Raw genomic sequence first — 20,617 nt, forward strand, 5'->3', positions numbered from 1 at the left:
GTGTATTGCAAAATTACACCAAAATGCCATTCTGTAATGTTGCGAAAAGCATTTTGAATGAGTACACTCTTAGAAGAAGAGGTTCTGTCAGGCCCTTTTTAGCGGTTCCCATGATGGGATCATTTTATGGACATCAAAGGTAGCATTAGTTCTGGCAGGTCATGTCAGTCATGCTCACATCAGCTGACTCTTAGCTAAACCACATCTAGGAATATGGCACCTATCACAACATCCCAATATATAATGTCCATTCGGTATTATCAGCAGCTTTATCGGATTGCTCAGGAGCTAATTACCCTCCTCCATCCCCAGCTCCTCCTGTCGTCCACAGTCAGGACTTGGCATTCTGATATTCCTCTTCAAATCAAAATGTCATTTATCATGTGACTACAGTGGTTTAAACAATGTTATGAAGCGACAAGAATACTTTTTGTGTGGCAAAACAAAAATAAAGACTTTATTCAACAATTTCTTCTCTTGCATGTCAGTCTCCGATGCGGTTTACATTGTAAATAGTGCAGCGCTCCCAGGTTCTACGTCAGAACGCCTACTCATTATTGGCAGGCTCCTGCGTCAACATCAAACGCATGTGTCGTGGTGCTCACATGAACAATATCGGCCAATACAGAGCCGGGGCTCTGGCGTAGAACCTGGAAGCATTGCACTATTTTACTACATGAACAGCATCGGAGACTGACATACACTGTCAGAAAAAAAGGTACTGTGCTTGTGACTGGGGTTGTACCCTAAGGTACAAAAGTGAAAAGGTACACCTTTGTACCTTACTTACCCCAATAGGGCCTAAATGGTGCGTATTAGTACCTTAAAGGTACATATTAGTACTTTAAAAGTGCATGTATGTACCTTAAAGGTACATATTGGTACCTTTGCACCTTAAGGCACTGCCCCAGTGACAAGCACCGTACCTTTTTTTGTTGAATAAAGTTCTTAAAGTCGAAGGGAACTTATTTTGATTAAATAACAAGGCGGATAAATCATTTGTAAAAAATACTGCAATATTACATAAAAAACTAGGAAATGTCCATTTTGATTTCATGGTGACTTTGAGTCAAGTGACCCAAAGTTTCCGGGACAGAGGGTAGCAGTTACCGGTAGCAAGTGGAGAGCAGAGGTGGCAGTGGAGCAGGCAGAGTCACAGCTACACCATTGAGTCTTGGTAGGAGTATTGGGCGGAGTAATGGATGGGTTAGGAACCCGAAGAGACCCGTAAATGTGCTACACGGAACCGACCCGGCCCGACTGTTATTTTGAAAGTTGGACCAGAACCCGTGCAGAACCAAGAAATGCCATAAATGTACTACCCGGACCCGTCCAAGCTGGACCCAACCCGACCGGACCCGTCTGGACCCGATCGGCACACAGGTCTATTCCACAGCAAATTGCTATTAATAAGTCAATAAACAAGTTGCGAAAATAAAACGTGTTGTCTTACCTAATATTAGTAGGCTATAGCTTTCTCCCTTGTACCTGACTGTGATGCACTTGCCAAGAAAGTTCATCCGTTATTCCTCTCTTGCCGATTGAAATGCTTAATCCACTCATTATTCCAGCTTTAAAAGTTCACTTGCTGTCACAACTTTGCAGTTTTGCAATTATTTTGTTGTATCTCGAGACTCGAGTCAACTCACATAATAAAATAACTTTGACTGTTTGCCCTTTTGAACTATAATAACGATTGCTTGTTCAGTGACATGGCCGCTGACATTAGCATTACTTATTTGCGGTCATTTCTGTGCTTTCTGAGCCGAGTCTGATCAAAACTTTAGATATAACAAGACGGCATAATGTTATTATAAAAACAGGAGAGAGAAGAAAGTGCGCTCGCATGAGACATGCGCGTTAGCTGGAGCAACCTGAAACAAGCTTTAAGCGTCACAGAAAACATTTGTGTGATAGTTCATATTTTGTTAATGATTTGAAATAGGCTATGTTATTTAAATGCGAATGTGCAAGGCTACAAGTAGTTCTTGAGATTTGAAGTTTGTTTGCATTACTGTTGCACACAATAGGAATAGTAAAACTCAATGATCACCGTTTGCTTGCATTAAGTCCGCCGCTCTGGTTCTGATGGCTGGGGTCACTCGTGTTTTTTCACCTTATTTCCCGGCTCATACTTTGCAAGTTACAAAACACGCACAGCGCTGACTGACTCCCAACACGGCCGGGTGATCTCCAAATCAAATCAGCTCGGGTATACACACAATTTTAATCAGACCCGGGAACCGAAATAATAGATTAGGACCCGACCCGGACCCGGCTGACCATTTAAAATATAGTCCCGAACCCGTACGGGTCCCGGGTCCTCGGGTCTTCTTTGTAGACCTCTACCCCCCGTTATGACAAGGCTCAGTAAAAGGAGCGGAGTCAACTAATCCAGAATGAGGTGAGAGCAGTTGTTGATGAGGAGAGCTCCAGCAGAGCAGTGGGAATGAGACAGCAAGGTGCCTGGACTAGATGGGAGCAAGTTGTGGAGAGAAAAAAATCGTGGACAGACCTGTGTAAGTCAGAGCCACACCGCATCAGGTTCCTAGTACAGACGGTCTATGATGTCCTTCCCAGCCCATCCAAACTACACCACTGGTGCTCAAGACCATTGCAGAGAGCATCAGTAGTGCCATCATCAGCACCCAGAGGTCAAAACCCTCAGAACAAACCATCAACTTTATCAGAGCTGGAGAGAAACCAAGAGGAACATCGCAAGCAGGTCTCCTCAAGCCCTGGAGGTCCACTGGAGGTCCACTGTCCTGCAGAATTTAGTTAAGACCCGGATCAGACTCACCTACATGCAATTTGTAGAAAGTCTGAAGACCTTGATTAGCTTGTTAAGGTGTGTTTGATTAGGGTTGGAACTAAACTCTGCAGGGCAGAGGCCCTCTAGGACCAGATTTGAGGAACCTGATCTAAAGCAATAGCAGGGCTTCTCAACACAGCGCAGGACTGGCAGCCACTAACAATGGACTTGGGTAGGCAACTCAGCATGTTGTGAAGACCACCCTCAAACCTGACATTGTTCTAGTGTCAGAGGTAATGAGGAATATTGTCATGTGGGAGTTTATAGTGCCATGGGACGATCATATGGAGGAGGCCAATGAGCGGAAGAGGGAGAAATATGAGGACCTCATCAACAACTGCCACATACAAGAATGGAAGGCAAGGCACTTACCTGTGGAGTTAGGGCGCAGAGCCTTTGCAGGACCTCTGTAGGGCTTATCTATAACACCATCTATAACAGCACATACCCCTTTTCCACAAGAATGGTTCATGATCTGGCACCAGAACCTGTTCTCGGCCAGGCAAACTGGAGCCTGTCATGAAATGGTGTTTTTGCAGGTGGTGCGGCACTTCTGTTTTACTGTTCACAGTACTGGGAATGATTCTAGCATACCGGAAGCTCCTGATACTCTCATCTGTCCTTTTTGGAGTGAAACTGAAACTGTTGATTCCCCCACTCTCTTGCATACTGGGTCTCTCACACACACACAGTTTTATATGTTTAGATATGAAGAGCAATGTAGTGCAACATTATTACTTTGCTCGACGAGACTGGCATCAAGACAGTGACAGCATTTCTCAACCTTCCACCTCCCCGGCTCTGTTTGAGACCAGCAAATCTGGAGTTTATGGCTGGAGTTTAGCTGATCTTTTCAGCCCAGAACCAGCTTTTTTTGCAGTGGAAATGTGTGGAATGGTTTGAGAACGGACACAGGCCAAGAACCCACACCAGAACCGTGTCAGTGGAAAAGGGGCAACAGAGGCCACAGAGAAAGTCTCTCGGTGGCCTCAGATAAAAAAAAGCAGATCCGTGGGAGAGTGCTGATAGGGCACAAGCTGAGGCTTGATTAACCTCAGCTGGATCACCTGAGTGAGGGCGTCTGATATTTGAGAGACCTGAAACACCCGAGGACCTCTGGAAACATCGCTAATGATGTAGCATTAATATCAGAAGATGTCTCATTGCAACTAAAAGTTGTAGTAATATTCACCTTTATTTTTTCAGCAGCAAAAATGTCTGATAATAAGATGTTACTGAGATCATGTAAAGCCACGTTTCCAATGCAGGAACTTTCCCCAGGGATGGTGGTACTCAGTGTGTTTCGACTGCAGGGACCAAGGTCTTAATGAAGTTTCGGGCAAATATTTCCACCTCAGAAAGTCCCTGCTCACAAGGTAGCACTTTTTCAAAGTACTTTCGGAGGTGGGACTGAACATGCTGATTGGTTGAGTTCATGCAGCATTTTATGTCAACCACCATTTTTAAAAGTCTGTTTGGTACGTGCAGAAAAGAGTTGTTTGAATCAATAATGGAATTTAAAAAATACAACCAATGGACTGACGACAAGGTTCAAGCTTTATTAAGCTTATATGTGGAAGACGAAATCCAGCAGGAACTGGAAAGTCATGTGCAGTCCTTCACCGGATTAATTTTAACTAATCTTCACGGTGATGGAAATGCAGACAGCAACAGGTCTGAAGGAAAAATGTTTCTGGGACAAATTGTTCCGGGTAATTTAGTTGGAAATGCATCTTTAGTAGTAAAATATGTCACATGATCTCAACATGTTGTCCTCCCTGAGGCAACTCACCTCATATGGCTCCATATGACGGGATATTTTGTCTTCATCCTATTCATCTAAATATAAATTGATAACAGCAAAAAACATGCACAACTAAATAAAAACATCTGATTTGACCTTACCTTTTCATATTTATCTCAGATCAGCTTTCTTACATAGCTATATATATATATATATATATATATATATATATATATATATATATATATATATATATATATATATATATATATATAGCTTTTTTTTTTTTTTTTTTTTTTTGTATATTGTTTTCTTCCGTTAGCGTAAATATTCAGCAGCTGTCATGTTGTTGTTTTTTTTTTTTCCATTTACAGTATAGGTTAGACTGACCTAAATACAATTTGTACTTGTTTACGTTTTAAGAACAATCATGAGCCCACGGCAGTAATGAGGAGATAAGATTAAGAGTAACAGGTTGTAAACGTGAGTCTGTAAGTCCTGTAATGATGAGAGGCGGAGTCTTCATCTTCCTGAAGCTTTATAGACAGTTTGTGTTGGAACACTGATCTTAATGCCTCTCTTAACTTCTTTGGAGAAACTTTGGACAACGCAGGAAAGATGCAGTACGACTATGGTAAAAACAAGGAAGAACATCCGGAGCCCATTAAAGCTGAAGTAAAAGGTAGGTGGAGAAAATAAGTTGCCAAATTGCACGCGCCTGAAATGAATCGCTGCTGTGTGTTTGATGATAAAACAAGTAGGCAAAAGAAAAAAAAGGGCGCAGCACGAAACATTCATGCCTTCTGATGAGTTTCAAGTATTTTTCATGAGCGGCAGCACGTCTGAGGTAAATCACTGTGATAATGTAAACATTAACCTACGGCTTTCACGATATGTGCTTAAATTTCTTCCTCTGTTCATAATGTCAGAGAAATAACAAGCAAGTTAGCCTACACAAGAAATTACCAAAAATTTATCCAAATGCACAATTTTGTATGTCATATTTAAAGCCTGTAAAATTTTTGCTACAAAATACGAAATAGCTCACTTTTGTTAACGTTCCTTGTAGCTTATGATTATTATGACCAAATCAAGTACATTGTTAAAATATATTCATATTGCAGATGAAATATTTAGATCATTTAAAATATAGCTACATGCAGAAATTCCCATACAAGCACATACATTTTGAGTCATTTTTTTTCTTTCATAGCACCATGTTTAGTTCAGGGGGAATGAAACTATATATGCTTCTTAAAGCTCTTAAACAGAATTACTCAGTCTCTTGATTTTGTGTGAACTTTTTTGGTCAAAATTAAAATCTCATATTATGAGCATATAATATATATATATATATATATATATATATATATATATATATATAATATTTTCCATGAAAATGCTGTATATTTTTTTCCTTGGAACATCCAGTAAGTTTATTATTATTATTATTATTATTATTATTATTATTATTATTATAAATAACATTTATTAAAGATAGAGTTGTGGATCCCTTGTGCATTGTAAGTCTCACTGCGTTGAGGCAATGCAAGCACATAAAAGTACATGTGAATTATCAGCTCTCCCCAACTACCTTTAAAGCAACCTGAAACATGGATTTTTATTAAAACCTGAAATGACTGCATATAGCCTAAACACGAGCATGTTGAATACTATCTCTGAGGCAATGCTTTTGGGGTTGGGCTGGGCGCAGCGTAATCTTCAGTAATAACTGATCTACCATTTACCATTATACCTGAAAATGAATAAAAAAAATCCCCACATGGAAATACAAACAAATGACCATTAAATTTCTTACATAAAATAATGCAAACACACTTTATGGATTTAATCTCACTTAATTTACCAGTGTCTTTGCTCCTGACATTCAATGATCAAATTCAACAATATTACCATGAAAACGACAGACAATATTAGTATAATCATAATACTGTATTTCAGTAGTAAACCAGAATATTTAACAACTTGAGCAGAAGTGTACATTACAGAATTTAGGTGCCTTAAGGATTGTCTTGATTTATGTTCTGGTTAAGTGCTTGTGGAGGAGGTCTTTAGCAATTGTCTCTTTGTGAAGGCTTCATTATGAGCGTTATGAGCTTAATAACAGATGGTTCGGAACGAGAAGTGGACATAATCAGTTAATTGGACCAAACTGCTCCAGTTTAAACATGTTTCATCATCTCTGCAGGCTTGGTTCCTGAATGGCTGCAGGGTACACTTATACGCAACGGACCAGGCCTTTTTTCTGTGGGAGAGACGTCATACAACCATTGGTTCGATGGAATGGCGCTTTTACACAATTTCACAATTAATAAAGGTATTTATTTTATTACCTACTAGTGAATGCCTATGGTATGTTGCAAACATTTTATCTGAAAACCGGCTGCAGTTTCATCAGTTCTTGTTCTTGTTTCATCAGTTCTCAAAAATGCTGGGTTGTTTCAACCCAAATTTGGCACAAACCCAAATGAAAAAATGTAATTTTGACCCAAATTTGGGTTGAAACTACCCAGCATTTTTAAGCATGAATATGTGGGTTTGTACTGTAATGACGGACTTTTGTTACCTCCGTGCTCCACATGAATGTTTTGACAATTTTTAATTTTCAGGAGAGGTTACGTACAGGAGCAAATATCTTCAAGGTGACACCTACAACTCCAACATGCATGCCAACAGAATAGTGGTGTCAGAGATGGGGACCATGGCGTACCCAGACCCATGCAAAAATATATTCTCCAAGTAAGCAACGTAACTGCCACTGATACAGAAAGAATCATGTATTTATCACAACATGATTCTTCAATGGAAAGTTGCAATACATCAATCCTAAATGGAAAGAAAACTCACCTCAATTATTGTTTAGTGGTATTTTATCTTTAATTTAAAGGGGACCTATAATTCCCCGTTTACAAGATGTAATATAAGTTTCTGGTGTCTCCAGAATGTGTGTGTGAAGTTTCAGCTCAAAATGCCCCACAGATCATTTATTATATCTTGTCAAATTTGCTTCTATTTGGGTGTGAGCAAAAACACGCTGTTTTTGTGTAAAAGAAAACTGTTACTGACAATCCTCATTTTGGCTGCGTGAGATTCTCCAGCTTAGTTGTTGTTGAGCAACCAAGCTGTTAAAGCTCCGCCCTCTTCTGGAAAGGGGGCGGGAGCAGCAGCTCATTTGCATTTAAAGGGACACACACAAAAACAGTGTGTTTTTGCTCACACCCAAATAGGGGCAAATTTGACAAGCTATAATAAATGATCTGTGGGGGATTTTGAGCTGAAACTTAATAGACACATTCAGGGGACACCAGAGACTTATATTAAATCTTGTAAAAGGGGCATTATAGGTCCCCTTTAAAGGGTTAGTTCACCCAAAAATTAAAATAAGACCTTTGTTAATCTTTGGAACACAAATTAAGATATTTTAGTTGCAATCCGACGGCTCCGTGAGGCCTCCATAGGGAGCATTGACATTTCCTCTCTCAAGATCCATAAAGGTACTAAAAACATATTTAAATTGGTTCATGTGAGTACAGTGGTTCAACATTAATATTATAAAGTGACTATAGTATTTTTGGAGCGCCAAAAAAAACCAAAAAAACGTCTTATTTAGTGATGGCCGATTTCAAAACACTGCTTCAGGAAGATTTGGAGCGCCAAAGTCAACTGATTTCAGCCGTTGGCTGACACGCGATCTGAATCATGATTTGATACACTGATTCATTTGTGCTCCAATGCTTCATGAAGCAGTGTTTTGAAATCAGCCATCACTATATAAGTCGTTATTTTATTTTATTTTTTGGCGCACCAAAATATTCTCGTCACTTTATAATATTAATATTGAACCACTGTACTCACATGAACTGATTTAAATATGTTTTTAGTACCTTTATGGATCTTGAGAGAGGAAGTGTCATTGTTCCCTATGGAGGCCTCATGGAGCCATCGGATTTCAACTAAAATATCTTAATTTGTGTTCCGAAGATGAATGAAGGTCTTACGGGTGTGGAATGGCTTGAGGGTGAGTAATAAATGACAGAATTTTCATTTTTGGGTGAACTAACCCTTTAAGCACTTTTATGAATCACACTCAAATTAACCCATGTAACCAGGAATTGAAATAAAACCTTTAAAACCTATTAACACAAAACAATCAGCTTAAATTCAATAGGTCGTCAGATGTTACATAATAAAATGTCAAATTTGTGCATATTGTGATTTGTGAATGAATTGTTCTTTTCAACTCTTTTCAGAGTGATCACCTTCCTCAGCCACACCATCCCAGACTTCACTGACAACTGTGCCAATAACATAATCAAATATGGAAATGACTACCATGCTACATCTGAAACCAATTATATTCGCAAAATTGACCCCATTACCCTAGAGACTCAAGACAAGGTAAAAAATTACTGCTTGTAAAAAAATCTAGTCCAGTCATGTTGGCACAAATTGGCAAAATCTGCTAGCAGATTTTTTTACATGTTCTCAGAGAATATTATTGTTGCTTTATTCGTTCTAGGTGGACTACCTAAAATACCTTCCTGTAAATATCGTGGCATCACATACGCATTATGATAAAGAGGGAAACAGCTACAGTATGGGAACATGCATTGCAGAGAAGGGCAAGACCAAGTACACTTTGTTCAAGGTTGCAGGAGGAAGTAAGTGTGCTGCCATTATTTCTGGTTCATACACAGTAAAATCCCCAGAGTTAAATCAGCTCTGCTCAGAGTACATATGGTCCCTCTCTAAATAGTGTTAAAGTAACACTGTAGCAGAGTTAAAGTTAATGAGATAATTTAGCAATTAATAAGGTTGTGACTGAAGTCAGTTTTGGTTCTTGTGTTTCTCTTTTCTTCAGTGATTCTGCTTGTTAACAGCAGGTGTTCATCACTAATGCCTAATCATCACTTAATTAATTGCTTAATTATCTCCTTAACTTTAACTCTGCTTCAGTGTTATTTTAACACCGTTATGGAGGGGCCATATGTACTCTGAGCAGAGTTGATTTAACTCTGGGGATTTTGCTGTGTAGTGCACCTTGCTGTTTCTCATCTTAGGGGTTTGTTCCAATCCATAACCCTAAGTATTAAACTTAACTAGAGATCGAGATTTCAGTAAACAATGCTTTATTTTGTCTTAAATGTCAATTTCAATGGTTTGCCACTAGTGGCGATCTCAGAACTTGCGACCTGTTTTTTTTCCTGATCTTAGAAAATGTAGACCTTTTTTAATGTCATATTTGTAGAATAAAGGCCTCTGTAAAGGCCTGCTATATAAAGTTATTTTTTGTTCTTCACTTAGAAGTTTGAAATACCTTTTCAGTGGTATACTGTAAGTAAACATCCCGACGCCACCTGCGAGCAGCTTTTACATGAACATAAATATGTTCAGCGCGCTTCCCTCTCAATAACAAATAAACACGCAACAAAAACGACAGCGGTGAGAAAGCGGCAGTTAAGAAAGCATCTGATAATAGTGATGTGAATATTTTGTTCATGTTTTTACTCATGTCTGACCTTGATGGACTGAACAGAAGAAATTAACTGGAGAAGACTACCATGTCAAAGAATGGCAGATGGAGCAATAATAACTGACATGATCCATGATAACATGATATTTTTAGTGATATTTGTAAATTGTCTTTCTAAATGTTTCGTTAGCATGTTGCTAATGTACTATTAAATGTGGTTAAAGTTACCATTGTTTATTACTGTATTCACAGAGACAAAAGCTGTCGCTATTTTCATTCTTAAACACTTGCAGTCTGTATAATTCATAAACACAACTTCATTCTTTATAAATCTCTCCAACAGTGTAGCATTAGCCGTTAGCCACGGAGCACAGCCTTAAATTCATTCAGAATCAAATGTAAACAATATAAGAGTATACAATACTCACATAATCCGATGCATGCATGCTGCATGCATGCCGAACACTTTGTAAAGATCCATTTGTTTATGCACTGTTCAAGGCAAGCGTGAGCTCCGTGGGCGTGGAGCAGGAGAATTAAAGGGCCAGTAGCCCTGAATTGGCTCATTTATAATGATGCCCCCAAAAAGGCAGTTAAAAAAATGAATAAAAAAACATCTATGGGGTATTTTGAGCTGAGCTTCACACACATTCAGGGGACACCTTAGACTTATATTACATCTTTTGTTTAGGCAGTTTTCGTTGCTTTTACGTTTTTGCACTTGCCAGCATTTGGAGTGCTTCGAAAACGTTAAATAATTACTACCAGAATAAAAACTACCAACCCTCAACAATTGTGTCTTAAATCAGGTAGGGCAGACGGGTCTCCACCACTGAAAAGCGCTGAGGTCGTGTGCACCGTGCCCTGCCGCTCTCTCCTCACGCCCAGTTATTACCACAGCTTTGGCATGACTGACAACTACTTCGTCTTTATCGAACAGCCCTTGAAGCTGGATATCCTCAAAATGGCCACAGCCTACCTGAGGGGGGTCAGCTGGGCCAGCTGCATGAAATTCCACCCTGAAGACAGCGTAAGGACAAACTCTATCATATCTTTGAATGCAATTCTGGACACGTGTCTGTCAGCTGGACAATGTTAGCGTTTTACTTCGCATCTCTAAACTCTCCTTTTACCCCTTATATTCATCAGACCCTGATTCATCTTATTGACCGAAAGACAAAGAAGGACGTTGGGACCAAATTCTACACTGGTGCGATGGCTGTCTACCATCACGTCAATGCCTTTGAAGATGATGGGCATGTTGTTTTCGATGTGATCGCCTATGATGACAACAGCTTGTATGATATGTTTTATCTGGACAAGCTGAAGGAGCAGAAGGGCAAAAATACTATGTACTGCAAGCCCAAGTGCAGAAGATTTGTGTTGCCACTCAGCGACAAGGTATGTTATGTAGTGTATTCATGCTTGTCAAACTTTCTGGTTGGGGTTTGTTTTTAAGTTGCCGTGCAAACACTGCTATTTCCATTAAAGGTGCAATATGTAAAATTTTCTGCCTGCTAGAGGTCACTAGAGGCCTATTTAAAACAAAGGCGTAGCTTGATGACGCCAGGTTTGAGCGTGGAATCTTGGGACATGTGGTCTCCACCTCACAGTTGGTGGAAAATAATCGGGATAGGACTCAGGAAGAAATCATGTTCATGGATGCGATTATTAACGTAGTATGAAGCAGAGCAGGAGCGAGTGTTGTGGAGCTGAACGAGGCCGTTGGAGCGATTGATCAACACATGCCTCACGAGCAGCGGGACTTTTATTATGTCACAGTCGCCGGCGCTGCTTCCGCTTTTCCGGTCATGAGTATGAGGTAACGCAGCTCTGTTTATCATATTAGATACATTTGAGAGTGTTGAAAATGATGTTATAACGTTGCGTTCGCTCGACGGCTGCTGTGAGACACTGTTACACACTGCAGTAAGATAGATTGATTTTACAATATCATATTAAATGCTGGATGGCTTGTAATGATAAATGGCATGCAATTCATTTTAAAACGTATTGTATGATGGAGAAAATGCTGTATTACTGTTACTAAAAATAAAGCTGCATCTGATTATGCTATGTTAGCTACTTGATAAAATAGTGTTTTTCTCTGAGGCATGGTAAAGCATGGTACTTGCAAAAAATCAAGAAAATTAGATTTAAACAATAAGACTAAATGTGTTGAGCTATATAACAATAATTCGTTTTCTGTTTATAAACGTAACCAAACAGTTGTTCTCTTGTCTATTAAAACATGTAATATATTAAAGCGTCTTTGGTGTTTCCATGGTTTCTACAAAATAAAACCGGAAACCGAGGGTAACGCGGGTATGACGCAATTGACAGGCGACTCCTCACACGTCCCGGAGCCTTGGTTAAAATTGCAATTTTCCTCACAATTTACAAATAGTTGGAAACATTTGGGATATTGTAAGTACTCAAGTTAACAAAATATAACACTGGCCTAGTGGTTTTTGGATATTTTACTGCAAAATTCTTACATATTGCACCTTTAATGGAAATCTACTTTTATGTTGTACTCAAAGCCTCTGATTATAGACAAAGAATATCATATTTTCTTTCTTAGGGTGAGACAGGGGAAGATCTGGTGAAACTTAAATACACAACAGCAAGTGCTGTGAAGGAGAAGGATGGGAAAGTTCTGTGTCAGGGAGAGGTGCTCTGTGATGGTGAGATAATGACACTGGGGTGACTTTATTCCACTCTCTCTCTTTCTTTCTCTCTCTCTCTCTCTCTCTATATATATATATATATATATATATATATATATATATAAAGATTTTTATTGTTTTTCAGATAGCACTTAAGCAAAACATGGTCAGGTCAAAGTGTCTGAATAATTTTTGGTTTGACTATATATACAAACATAAAAAAGTAAGCAGAACAGTCAACATTTTAGAATTCTATGCGAGTGTCTGATCTATATCTGTCGTTCTATCTATCATTCTGTCTGTCTGTCTGTCTGTCTGACAGTTTTATTTGTTACTTTTTTAAACCTCTTCTACCTCTAAACTGATGTATTGCATTCAGGCGTGGAACTTCCAAGAATTAATTACAATTTCAATGGAAAGAAGTACAGATATTCTTACATGTGTTGTGTGGACATCTCCCCAGTGGCCACAAAGGTACTGATCTATTTCATACATTTATGTACTTGGCATTTTATTAGTAAATGCATCCCTAGTAACTCCGTTCTGAGCACTGACCATTTTTTTCAGATTGTAAAGTTTGATGCTGAAACAAAGCAGCTGATTGAGTGGACTGGAGAGGACTGTTTCGCATCAGAGCCCGTTTTTATTCCCAGGCCTGATGCAGTCGACGAAGATGATGGTAAGTTACTCTTTCATAATAATTTGAAGTAGATATGAGATATGAGATATAATCATTTTTAATGATTTATACATTTTTAATTCAACTAGTCTCTTTTTTTCTTTATTTTTAGGTGTAGTCCTGACAGTTGTCATAAACGCCAAACCAAAGAAGGGTGGCTTTCTGCTGCTGCTCGATGGCAAGTCTTTCAAAGAAGTTGCCCGGGCTTGTGTAGATGTAGATTTTCACATGGACATGCACGGCTACTTCATACCGGACAGTAGTTAAGAGTTTCCTGTCTGCCAACTGTCTAATGACAGGGATGGAGAATGTCCTGTAAATGTTGATATTTTGATGATCTGGTTACAAAAATATACTGTATTAACAGCTGTACAGTATTTGTACACATTGTGCTTTGTTTGCTTGTTTGTGAAAAATATACATGTAAAAAGATTTACTGTTTGAAAGGTCATTAATTGCATTTAGTAATATCAAACAAATGTGTGAACTGTCTTTTTTCTTACATAAAACAATCATAAATTGAAGTTAGTATTCTGTAATTATTGTGCTAGCCAGTGATTGAATTGGGTCAAAACTTTAAGGAGGACTGGGGTGGTTAAAAATACTGTATATTGAAAAATACAAGGTTACACCGTATTTGTACCATGCAAATGGCTTTAAGCCGTGTGGTGTTAGTTGAGCTAAAAATCTCACCTCACATGGAAAACAAAAAACAAAAAAAACAATAGATTATTTATCTTTATTTTCTTAAATCATGTACGAAACCAATAAAAAGTCTGAACTCTCCTACTTATATAACACACACACACATTTATTTTTAAGAGTGAAGTAAACTACCGGTCAAGAGTAAGATTTTTTTTTTTAGAAGAAGTTTCTTCTGCTCACCAAGGCTTCATTTATTTGATCCAAAATACAGCAGAAACAGTAATATTGTGAAAAATTTTTACAATTTAAAATAAATTTTCTAAGTTAATAAATTGTAAAATGTAATTTATTCCTGTGATCAAAGCTGAATTTTCAGCATCATTACTCCAGTCTTCAGTGTCACATGATCCTTCAGAAATCATTCTAATATGCTGATTTGCTGCTCAATAAACATTTATTACCAACGTTGAAAACAGTTGTGTACAATATATATATATATATATATTCAGGATAATTTGATGAATAGAAAGTTTAAAAGAACCACATTTATCTGAAATAGAAAGCTTGGAGTCCGTAAGAGGTTTTTTGCAAATAAATTAAAGAAATGAACACTTTTATTCAGCAAGGATATGTTAAACTGATCAAAAGTGACAGGATAGAAATTTATAATGTTGCAAAAGCTTTATATTTCAGATAAATGCTGTTCTTTTGAACTTTCTATTCATCAAATAATCCTGAAAAAATATTGTACACAACTGATTTCAACACTGATAAACAATAATATTTTTTTCTTGAGCAGCAAATCAGAATGATTTCTGAAGGATCATGTGACACTCAAGACCTGCAAACATAATAATAATAATTAATAAATATAATAATAGTATACAAAAAACACAGAAAACAAATGTATTGTCCCCATCAGCAATCTAGTCTGAACCAGCCAGTGTGAATCTTTTAGGGAATCGATTAAAAAGATTCGATTCAATAGGACGATTCAACCCCCCCCCGCCATTAACAGTTGGATCACCAGGGGGCGCCAGAGATGACAACCTGAACTTGGTGACGACATATTCCTGGGACAGGGACAAGCGCTGGAATTGAACAGGACATGACTTTGTCAAGTGTGTTTTCATAAGCTATATTTATATTTGATCATACTTTGATGAATTGAGGAACTGTCTGACACCAACATGTCTCTGCTCAGAGCCATCAGATACAACGTAAATATGAATCTTGTCTTTGTTGTTTTCATTTTAACCCGTAGCCTGTATTTTGCTTGCGATGACAGTCACAGTAACTTACATGTGAGAGATTCGTTGGTGAACCCAAGCACTGTCACCTTGTCCAAACGCAGGCATAATGTCATACTGTAATCGTTTACCGTCATGTTTCCGTGTGTCTTTAGACTCAAACGGTGTGTAGAAATGTAATCGCGCGGTCTCGGTCGAGTCTGACCGATGGAGAGGAGCGAATCACACAGGTGCTGAAGGAGAAGTTTCCTCACGCTTCGGCGCTCAAGGTTGTGGATATATCAGGTGAGGCAGCAGATCTGACTTGTGTTACTTTAGACAGTTAGGTAATGTGCATTAATATATTTGGGTTCATTTCAGGAGGCTGTGGTGCAATGTACGAAATACACATCGAGTCTGACGAGTTTAGAGGAAAGAGAACAGTGCAACAGCATCAGTTAGTCAATCAGGTGAGTTCAATGAAGTATTCATAATTGGGTTCAGTATAATAGAGCAGTAAACTGTTTGCATCTTTTAGTTCTTTCTATAATATATATATATACACACCAATCATGCATAACATTCTGACCGGTGAAGTGAATCACACTGATCATCTCTTCATCACAGCACCTGTTAGTGGGTGGATATATTAGGCAGCAAGTGAACATTTTGTCCTCAAAGTTGATGTGTTAGAAGCAGGAAAAATGGGCAAGCGTAAGGATTTGAGTGAGTTTGACAAGAGCCAAATCGGTTCCCAGGGGAACACATGGCACTAGGATGCACTATGGGAAGAAGGCAAGTCAGTGTGATGCTTTGGTCAATGTTCTGTTGGGAAATCTTGGGTCCTGCTGCCATCCATGTGGATGTTACTTTGACACGTACCACCTACCTAAGCATTGCTGCAGACCATGTACACCCTTTCATGGAAACGGTATTCCCTGGCGGCTGTGGCCTCTTTCAGCAGGATAATGCTCCTGACACAAAGCAAAAATGGTTCAGGAATGGTTTGAGGAGCACAACAACGAGTTTGAGGTGTTGACTTGGCCTCCAAATTCCCCAGATCTCAATCCAATCGAGCATCTGTGGGATGTGCTGAACAAACAAGTTCGATCCATGGAGGCTCCACTTCACAACTTACAGGACTTAAAGGATCTGCTGCTAACATCTTGGTGTCAGATACCACAGCACACCTTCAGGGGTCTAGAGGAGTCCATGCCTCGATGGGTCAGGGCTGTTTTAGCAGCAAAAGGAGGACAAACACAATATTAGGAAGGTGGTCATAATGTTATGCATGATTGGTGTATATATTTACTAACTCTTAGGTTAGATGCTATTAATCACAAATAATCGATTTGACAGCACTATTTTCTTCACTTAAATTCGGATTGAAGTGTGACATTAATTTTTAAAAGTACAAACATTTCATGTAATCTCTCAATTTAATGTGAGGTCATGACAGATGCATGCACACTATTTATTTAAGAATCAGAAAATGCTAGTGAATTAATACAATAGTGAGTGTTTTTATTCAGCAGTTCAATAAAAATGAAGTTAAAGGGAACACAAAAGAAGAATATTATGATATAAATAAATAAATAATATTATTTGGTCACACTTTAGTTCACTATTAACAAACTTTTATTATGAATTTTGCCTAACTCATATTTACTGCTTATTAATAGTCATAAGGTAGTTGTTAAGTTTAGGTATTGGGGGTGTAAAATATGATCATGCAGAATAAGGCTTTAATATGTGCTTTATTAGTACTAATAAACAGCCAATATCATAGTAATATGCATGCTAATAAGCAACTATTTAATAGTGAAATTGATATGGTAAAACCGACACCATCGTTAAAGCTGCAGTCCATAACTTTTTTGGTTAAAAATGATCCAAAATAAATTTTTGAGCAAGTACATAACCAGCCAGTGTTCAAAACTATCTCATTATCTTGTCTCGATTCACAACGGTAAGCTTGTAATAATGTTTTATAATAAGAGCGACTTGGTGGATTTCCGCAGGAAATTTGAGAATGCAGCAGTTCCTCTGTGCGTCATTACGTCACATCCGTAAACAGAAAGGAAGGAGTCCAGGCTAGTCGGTTTTATCACGTGAGGATGCTGCTTGTAGCGGATCATTTATAGCCTTTTCTCACAGCAGCTGAAAAAATTAAACTTATAATCCAAAAAGGTCCAATTGACAATCATCAGTGACAACTGGAGATTCACCCGTAGTCAAAAAGCAAAAGACAATGGGTCTCATTCATGAAACAAGAGCAGAACAAATTTTTGTGTAAATCGTGTGTAAAGTGGTTCTGACGAAAATTTTCGGATTCATTAAAATGTTCGTATTTTCCAAATGTTAGTTGGGACGAAAGAAATCTACACCTGCTCCCAGCCACGCGTAAATAGTGCGTTTAACATCCGAACGTTTTGCTCATTAATAAGGCTGCATTTTAATTCACCTTAATAAGGTACATATTTACAGCATTTTGAAAAAAATATTATATATAGTAATTACATACGTTTTTTCTTTTTACTTTTGTTGTGAGAGCCAGTAATAAGCTGCGTTCACGTCACCTTGTATTTACCGCTATCTTGAAATGACGTTATATTCGGAGCTGTTCACGTCCTTTTGGTCCTTGGACTGGAAATTATGCGTTTCCATGGCACCACTATCAACGCCTAATAAATCAATCTACAGCGGTCAGGTGGTATAGGTGCCACATGTTACATGTGGGAGCTTTCAGAAAACTCCCAGCTTACAAACTGTAATTACGAACTCTACGAGGACGTGAACGCTTTTTACAAGCTAGAATCTTGTAACTACAGGAATTACGAGGCCGCGTGAACGCACCTATAGCATCTGCAAACGGAGCACTTTAATCAAATAATGAATTGATTTCAATAGGGCTGGGCAAACTATGGAACTTGTTTCCTATAAAATGGCCAAAATCCTTCATTTGGTGTCATAAAATGATGCCCATATATAGTTGTCAGTCGGATTTAATGGGCGGGATTTATGGTAATTGAGAATGAATGTGCACGCGCGTCCCATTTACGACTGATTGGAATTCATTAACACACACACATTTCACTATCACTTCTGACGTTTACGAAGTATTTGTGAATCAGGAGGAGAGTTTTCGGGAAAGTCTGTTTACGCGCAAATCACTCACATATTTACTCGTATATTTACGAATGTTTCATGAATGAGACCCATTGTTTGGACTGTGGAGTGGATACAGAAATTGAAATCTACAGGTAACACTAATACACACATAGTCATAGCAATACTGATGTTGTTAACATTAACAATTTGAGAACAATATAACAGTAATAATAATTTGCACGGTTTTGGCGTGATCCAAGCTAAGCGATCGTTAGATTTAATCATCATTGGCAGCGCGATTTTTTTTTTTTTTTTTTTTTTTTTTTCCCCTCAGTTGGTCAGAACAAAAGTGGCAGACATGTTACTTACTTGTTCAGATGATATTTTCCAGTGAAATTCTTATATTGTTCATACTTTCAAGACGTAGAATCTGTGATTCTGAAGTTCAGTATCCACACCGGTGCGGCGAATGACTGACTACAAACATTAGATTCATCCGCGCTAACGAGCTGCGCCGAGGCACAACGCACGTACAGATAACTGTTCCACATATGACTGCAATTGCATGTTTCAAACAGAGATGGCGACAAAGAGGAAAAATCGCGGACTGCAGCTTTAATGTTCGTGTCACTGTGTATCAAGTGCTGAGGAAGATCCGGAGCTGAAATTCAGATATGATATTGGACTTTAGTTTCTGACACACGCTGTAAGCGGTCGACCAGTGTCAGCAGACTGGGCTGTCTGACCAATCAGAGCAGAGGAAGCTCTCCGAAAGGAGGGGTTTAGAGAGACCGAATCTTATATTGAACCGTTTCAGACACTGTGAGAAAAGAGGTGAAGCTGCAATGGATATTATCAGGAAATTAAAGTGTGTTTTGATCATGGATGCAACTTATTGTAGGAGACCGAAATGAGGAACCTTTAAAATACCATAATAGGGGCATTTTAAAGTAGTATTCAGTGTAAATTATAATCTGTGGTTTGTGTTTCAACAGGCTCTTAAAGACGAGATTAAAGCCATGCACGGTCTCCGCATATTCACTGATGTTCCTAGAAAGTAGGAGCTTCTCAGCGTCAATCTCACATCTGCCGTCTCACTACAATAATGTATCGCACACATCTGTCTGTCTCCTTTTGAGCAAAGTTTTCACAGTGGCAGGAAAGAGATTTTATGAACAAAAGCTGTACAGTTACAGGGTATGGTTCACGAACGCTGTAAACGCACAAAATAAGAGAATGTAATGTTGTTTTTGCCTATAAATGAGAGTGTGCAAGAAGAAAAAAGGCATGTGGATTGTTTTAATCTTCAGTTCATTGTTTGCATTGTGTACAATTGCACTTGAACTAGCTTTGTAAGTTATGTTTGTGTTTTTGTTCTGTCATTAGGTCTGTTGATACATTAAATGATGTCACTTCCCTTTCCCTGGCAAACTTGTGTGGCACTAGATTTATTGTATTAAGCGACAAGCAAACCAATTATTTAATTGATTCACTGCTTGTACTTTTTAAATGACCAAATCCGTAGGTTCTACATAAACCATTTTCACCACTAGATGTCATTTTTGTGTTTTTTTTTAGAGATAGAAAGCATTAAAAGTGCTATTCTAAATTGTATTTCCATTTGAATACAGATATATAGAACTTATGAACTAATTCTTATGAAATTAATGTGCTTATTCTTCCCCTCAAGTTTTGTCACATTATTATTATTATTATTATTATTATTATTATTATTATTATTATTATTATTTTTACGTATTCTATTACTAGTTTTACGGTACTGTAGCTCGTTTGGGTACCGTATTGGTCTGCTTTACAGTGTGGATGAAACAATTCAATCAGAATCATTTAGGCGAATCGGTTCGTTCGGATAACTCGTTTCAGTGGTCCAAACTGATTCATCGATTTTCCAGACGTCCAGTTTTCATCGTAATTCTTTTTATCGACGTAAATGTTTAGTTCAATATTGCTGTATTTACGAGTAAATTGCATACAGTGTCTTTGGTTTCAGCGAGCCGTTTTAAAGATCTCGACTCAGACACTTAAAGTGTTTACCGAAGACCATTTATAGCATAATCCTTTTGTTGCTGCGTATATTAGTAGTTAAATACTACTGTTTTTTCTCTTTAAAATGTCTCCTACATTGTCCCATCTCAAATGATTCCAATGATACACATTCTGTGCGAATCGGTTCAAATGAGCTGTTCAGAAGAACGACTCGGATTCGAACACCA

General features: G+C 38.2%; 2 protein-coding genes across 2 annotated transcripts; both read left to right on the top strand.

The window, feature by feature from the left end:
• The first annotated feature begins 5,118 nt into the window (after positions 1–5,118).
• Positions 5,119–13,838, top strand: bco1 (beta-carotene oxygenase 1). Its single transcript, XM_067401457.1, has 11 exons — positions 5,119–5,238; positions 6,766–6,894; positions 7,187–7,316; positions 8,828–8,975; positions 9,097–9,238; positions 10,860–11,080; positions 11,200–11,451; positions 12,635–12,737; positions 13,099–13,193; positions 13,287–13,398; positions 13,511–13,838. Exons 1-11 carry the CDS (start codon positions 5,175–5,177, stop codon positions 13,663–13,665), a joined length of 1,551 nt encoding a protein of 516 aa, XP_067257558.1. The 5' UTR covers positions 5,119–5,174; the 3' UTR covers positions 13,666–13,838.
• A 1,261-nt stretch (positions 13,839–15,099) lies between these two features.
• Positions 15,100–19,930, top strand: bola3 (bolA family member 3). The gene is made up of 4 exons (XM_067401458.1): positions 15,100–15,263; positions 15,449–15,578; positions 15,654–15,742; positions 19,379–19,930. The coding sequence occupies exons 1-4, from the start codon at positions 15,234–15,236 to the stop codon at positions 19,442–19,444; spliced, it is 315 nt and encodes a 104-aa protein (XP_067257559.1). The 5' UTR covers positions 15,100–15,233; the 3' UTR covers positions 19,445–19,930.
• Positions 19,931–20,617: the final 687 nt, after the last annotated feature.

The sequence above is a fragment of the Chanodichthys erythropterus genome, chromosome 11 (genome assembly GCF_024489055.1).
Source record: "Chanodichthys erythropterus isolate Z2021 chromosome 11, ASM2448905v1, whole genome shotgun sequence".
Classification (NCBI taxonomy): Eukaryota; Metazoa; Chordata; class Actinopteri; order Cypriniformes; family Xenocyprididae; genus Chanodichthys; species Chanodichthys erythropterus.

What these genes read in the sequence shown, in the direction of transcription:
- bola3 (XM_067401458.1), top strand. Translation starts at nt 15,234, where the DNA reads ATGTCTCTGCTCAGAGCCATCAGATACAAC. An exon ending in TCAGAGCCATCAGATACAAC is followed by an intron (nt 15,264 to 15,448) that starts GTAAATATGAAT and finishes GTGTGTCTTTAG; the next exon opens with ACTCAAACGGTGTGTAGAAA. An exon ending in AGCATCAGTTAGTCAATCAG is followed by an intron (nt 15,743 to 19,378) that starts GTGAGTTCAATG and finishes GTGTTTCAACAG; the next exon opens with GCTCTTAAAGACGAGATTAA.
- bco1 (XM_067401457.1), top strand. Translation starts at nt 5,175, where the DNA reads ATGCAGTACGACTATGGTAAAAACAAGGAAGAACATCCGGAGCCCATT. An exon ending in TGCAAAAATATATTCTCCAA is followed by an intron (nt 7,317 to 8,827) that starts GTAAGCAACGTA and finishes AACTCTTTTCAG; the next exon opens with AGTGATCACCTTCCTCAGCC. An exon ending in GTTCAAGGTTGCAGGAGGAA is followed by an intron (nt 9,239 to 10,859) that starts GTAAGTGTGCTG and finishes GTCTTAAATCAG; the next exon opens with GTAGGGCAGACGGGTCTCCA.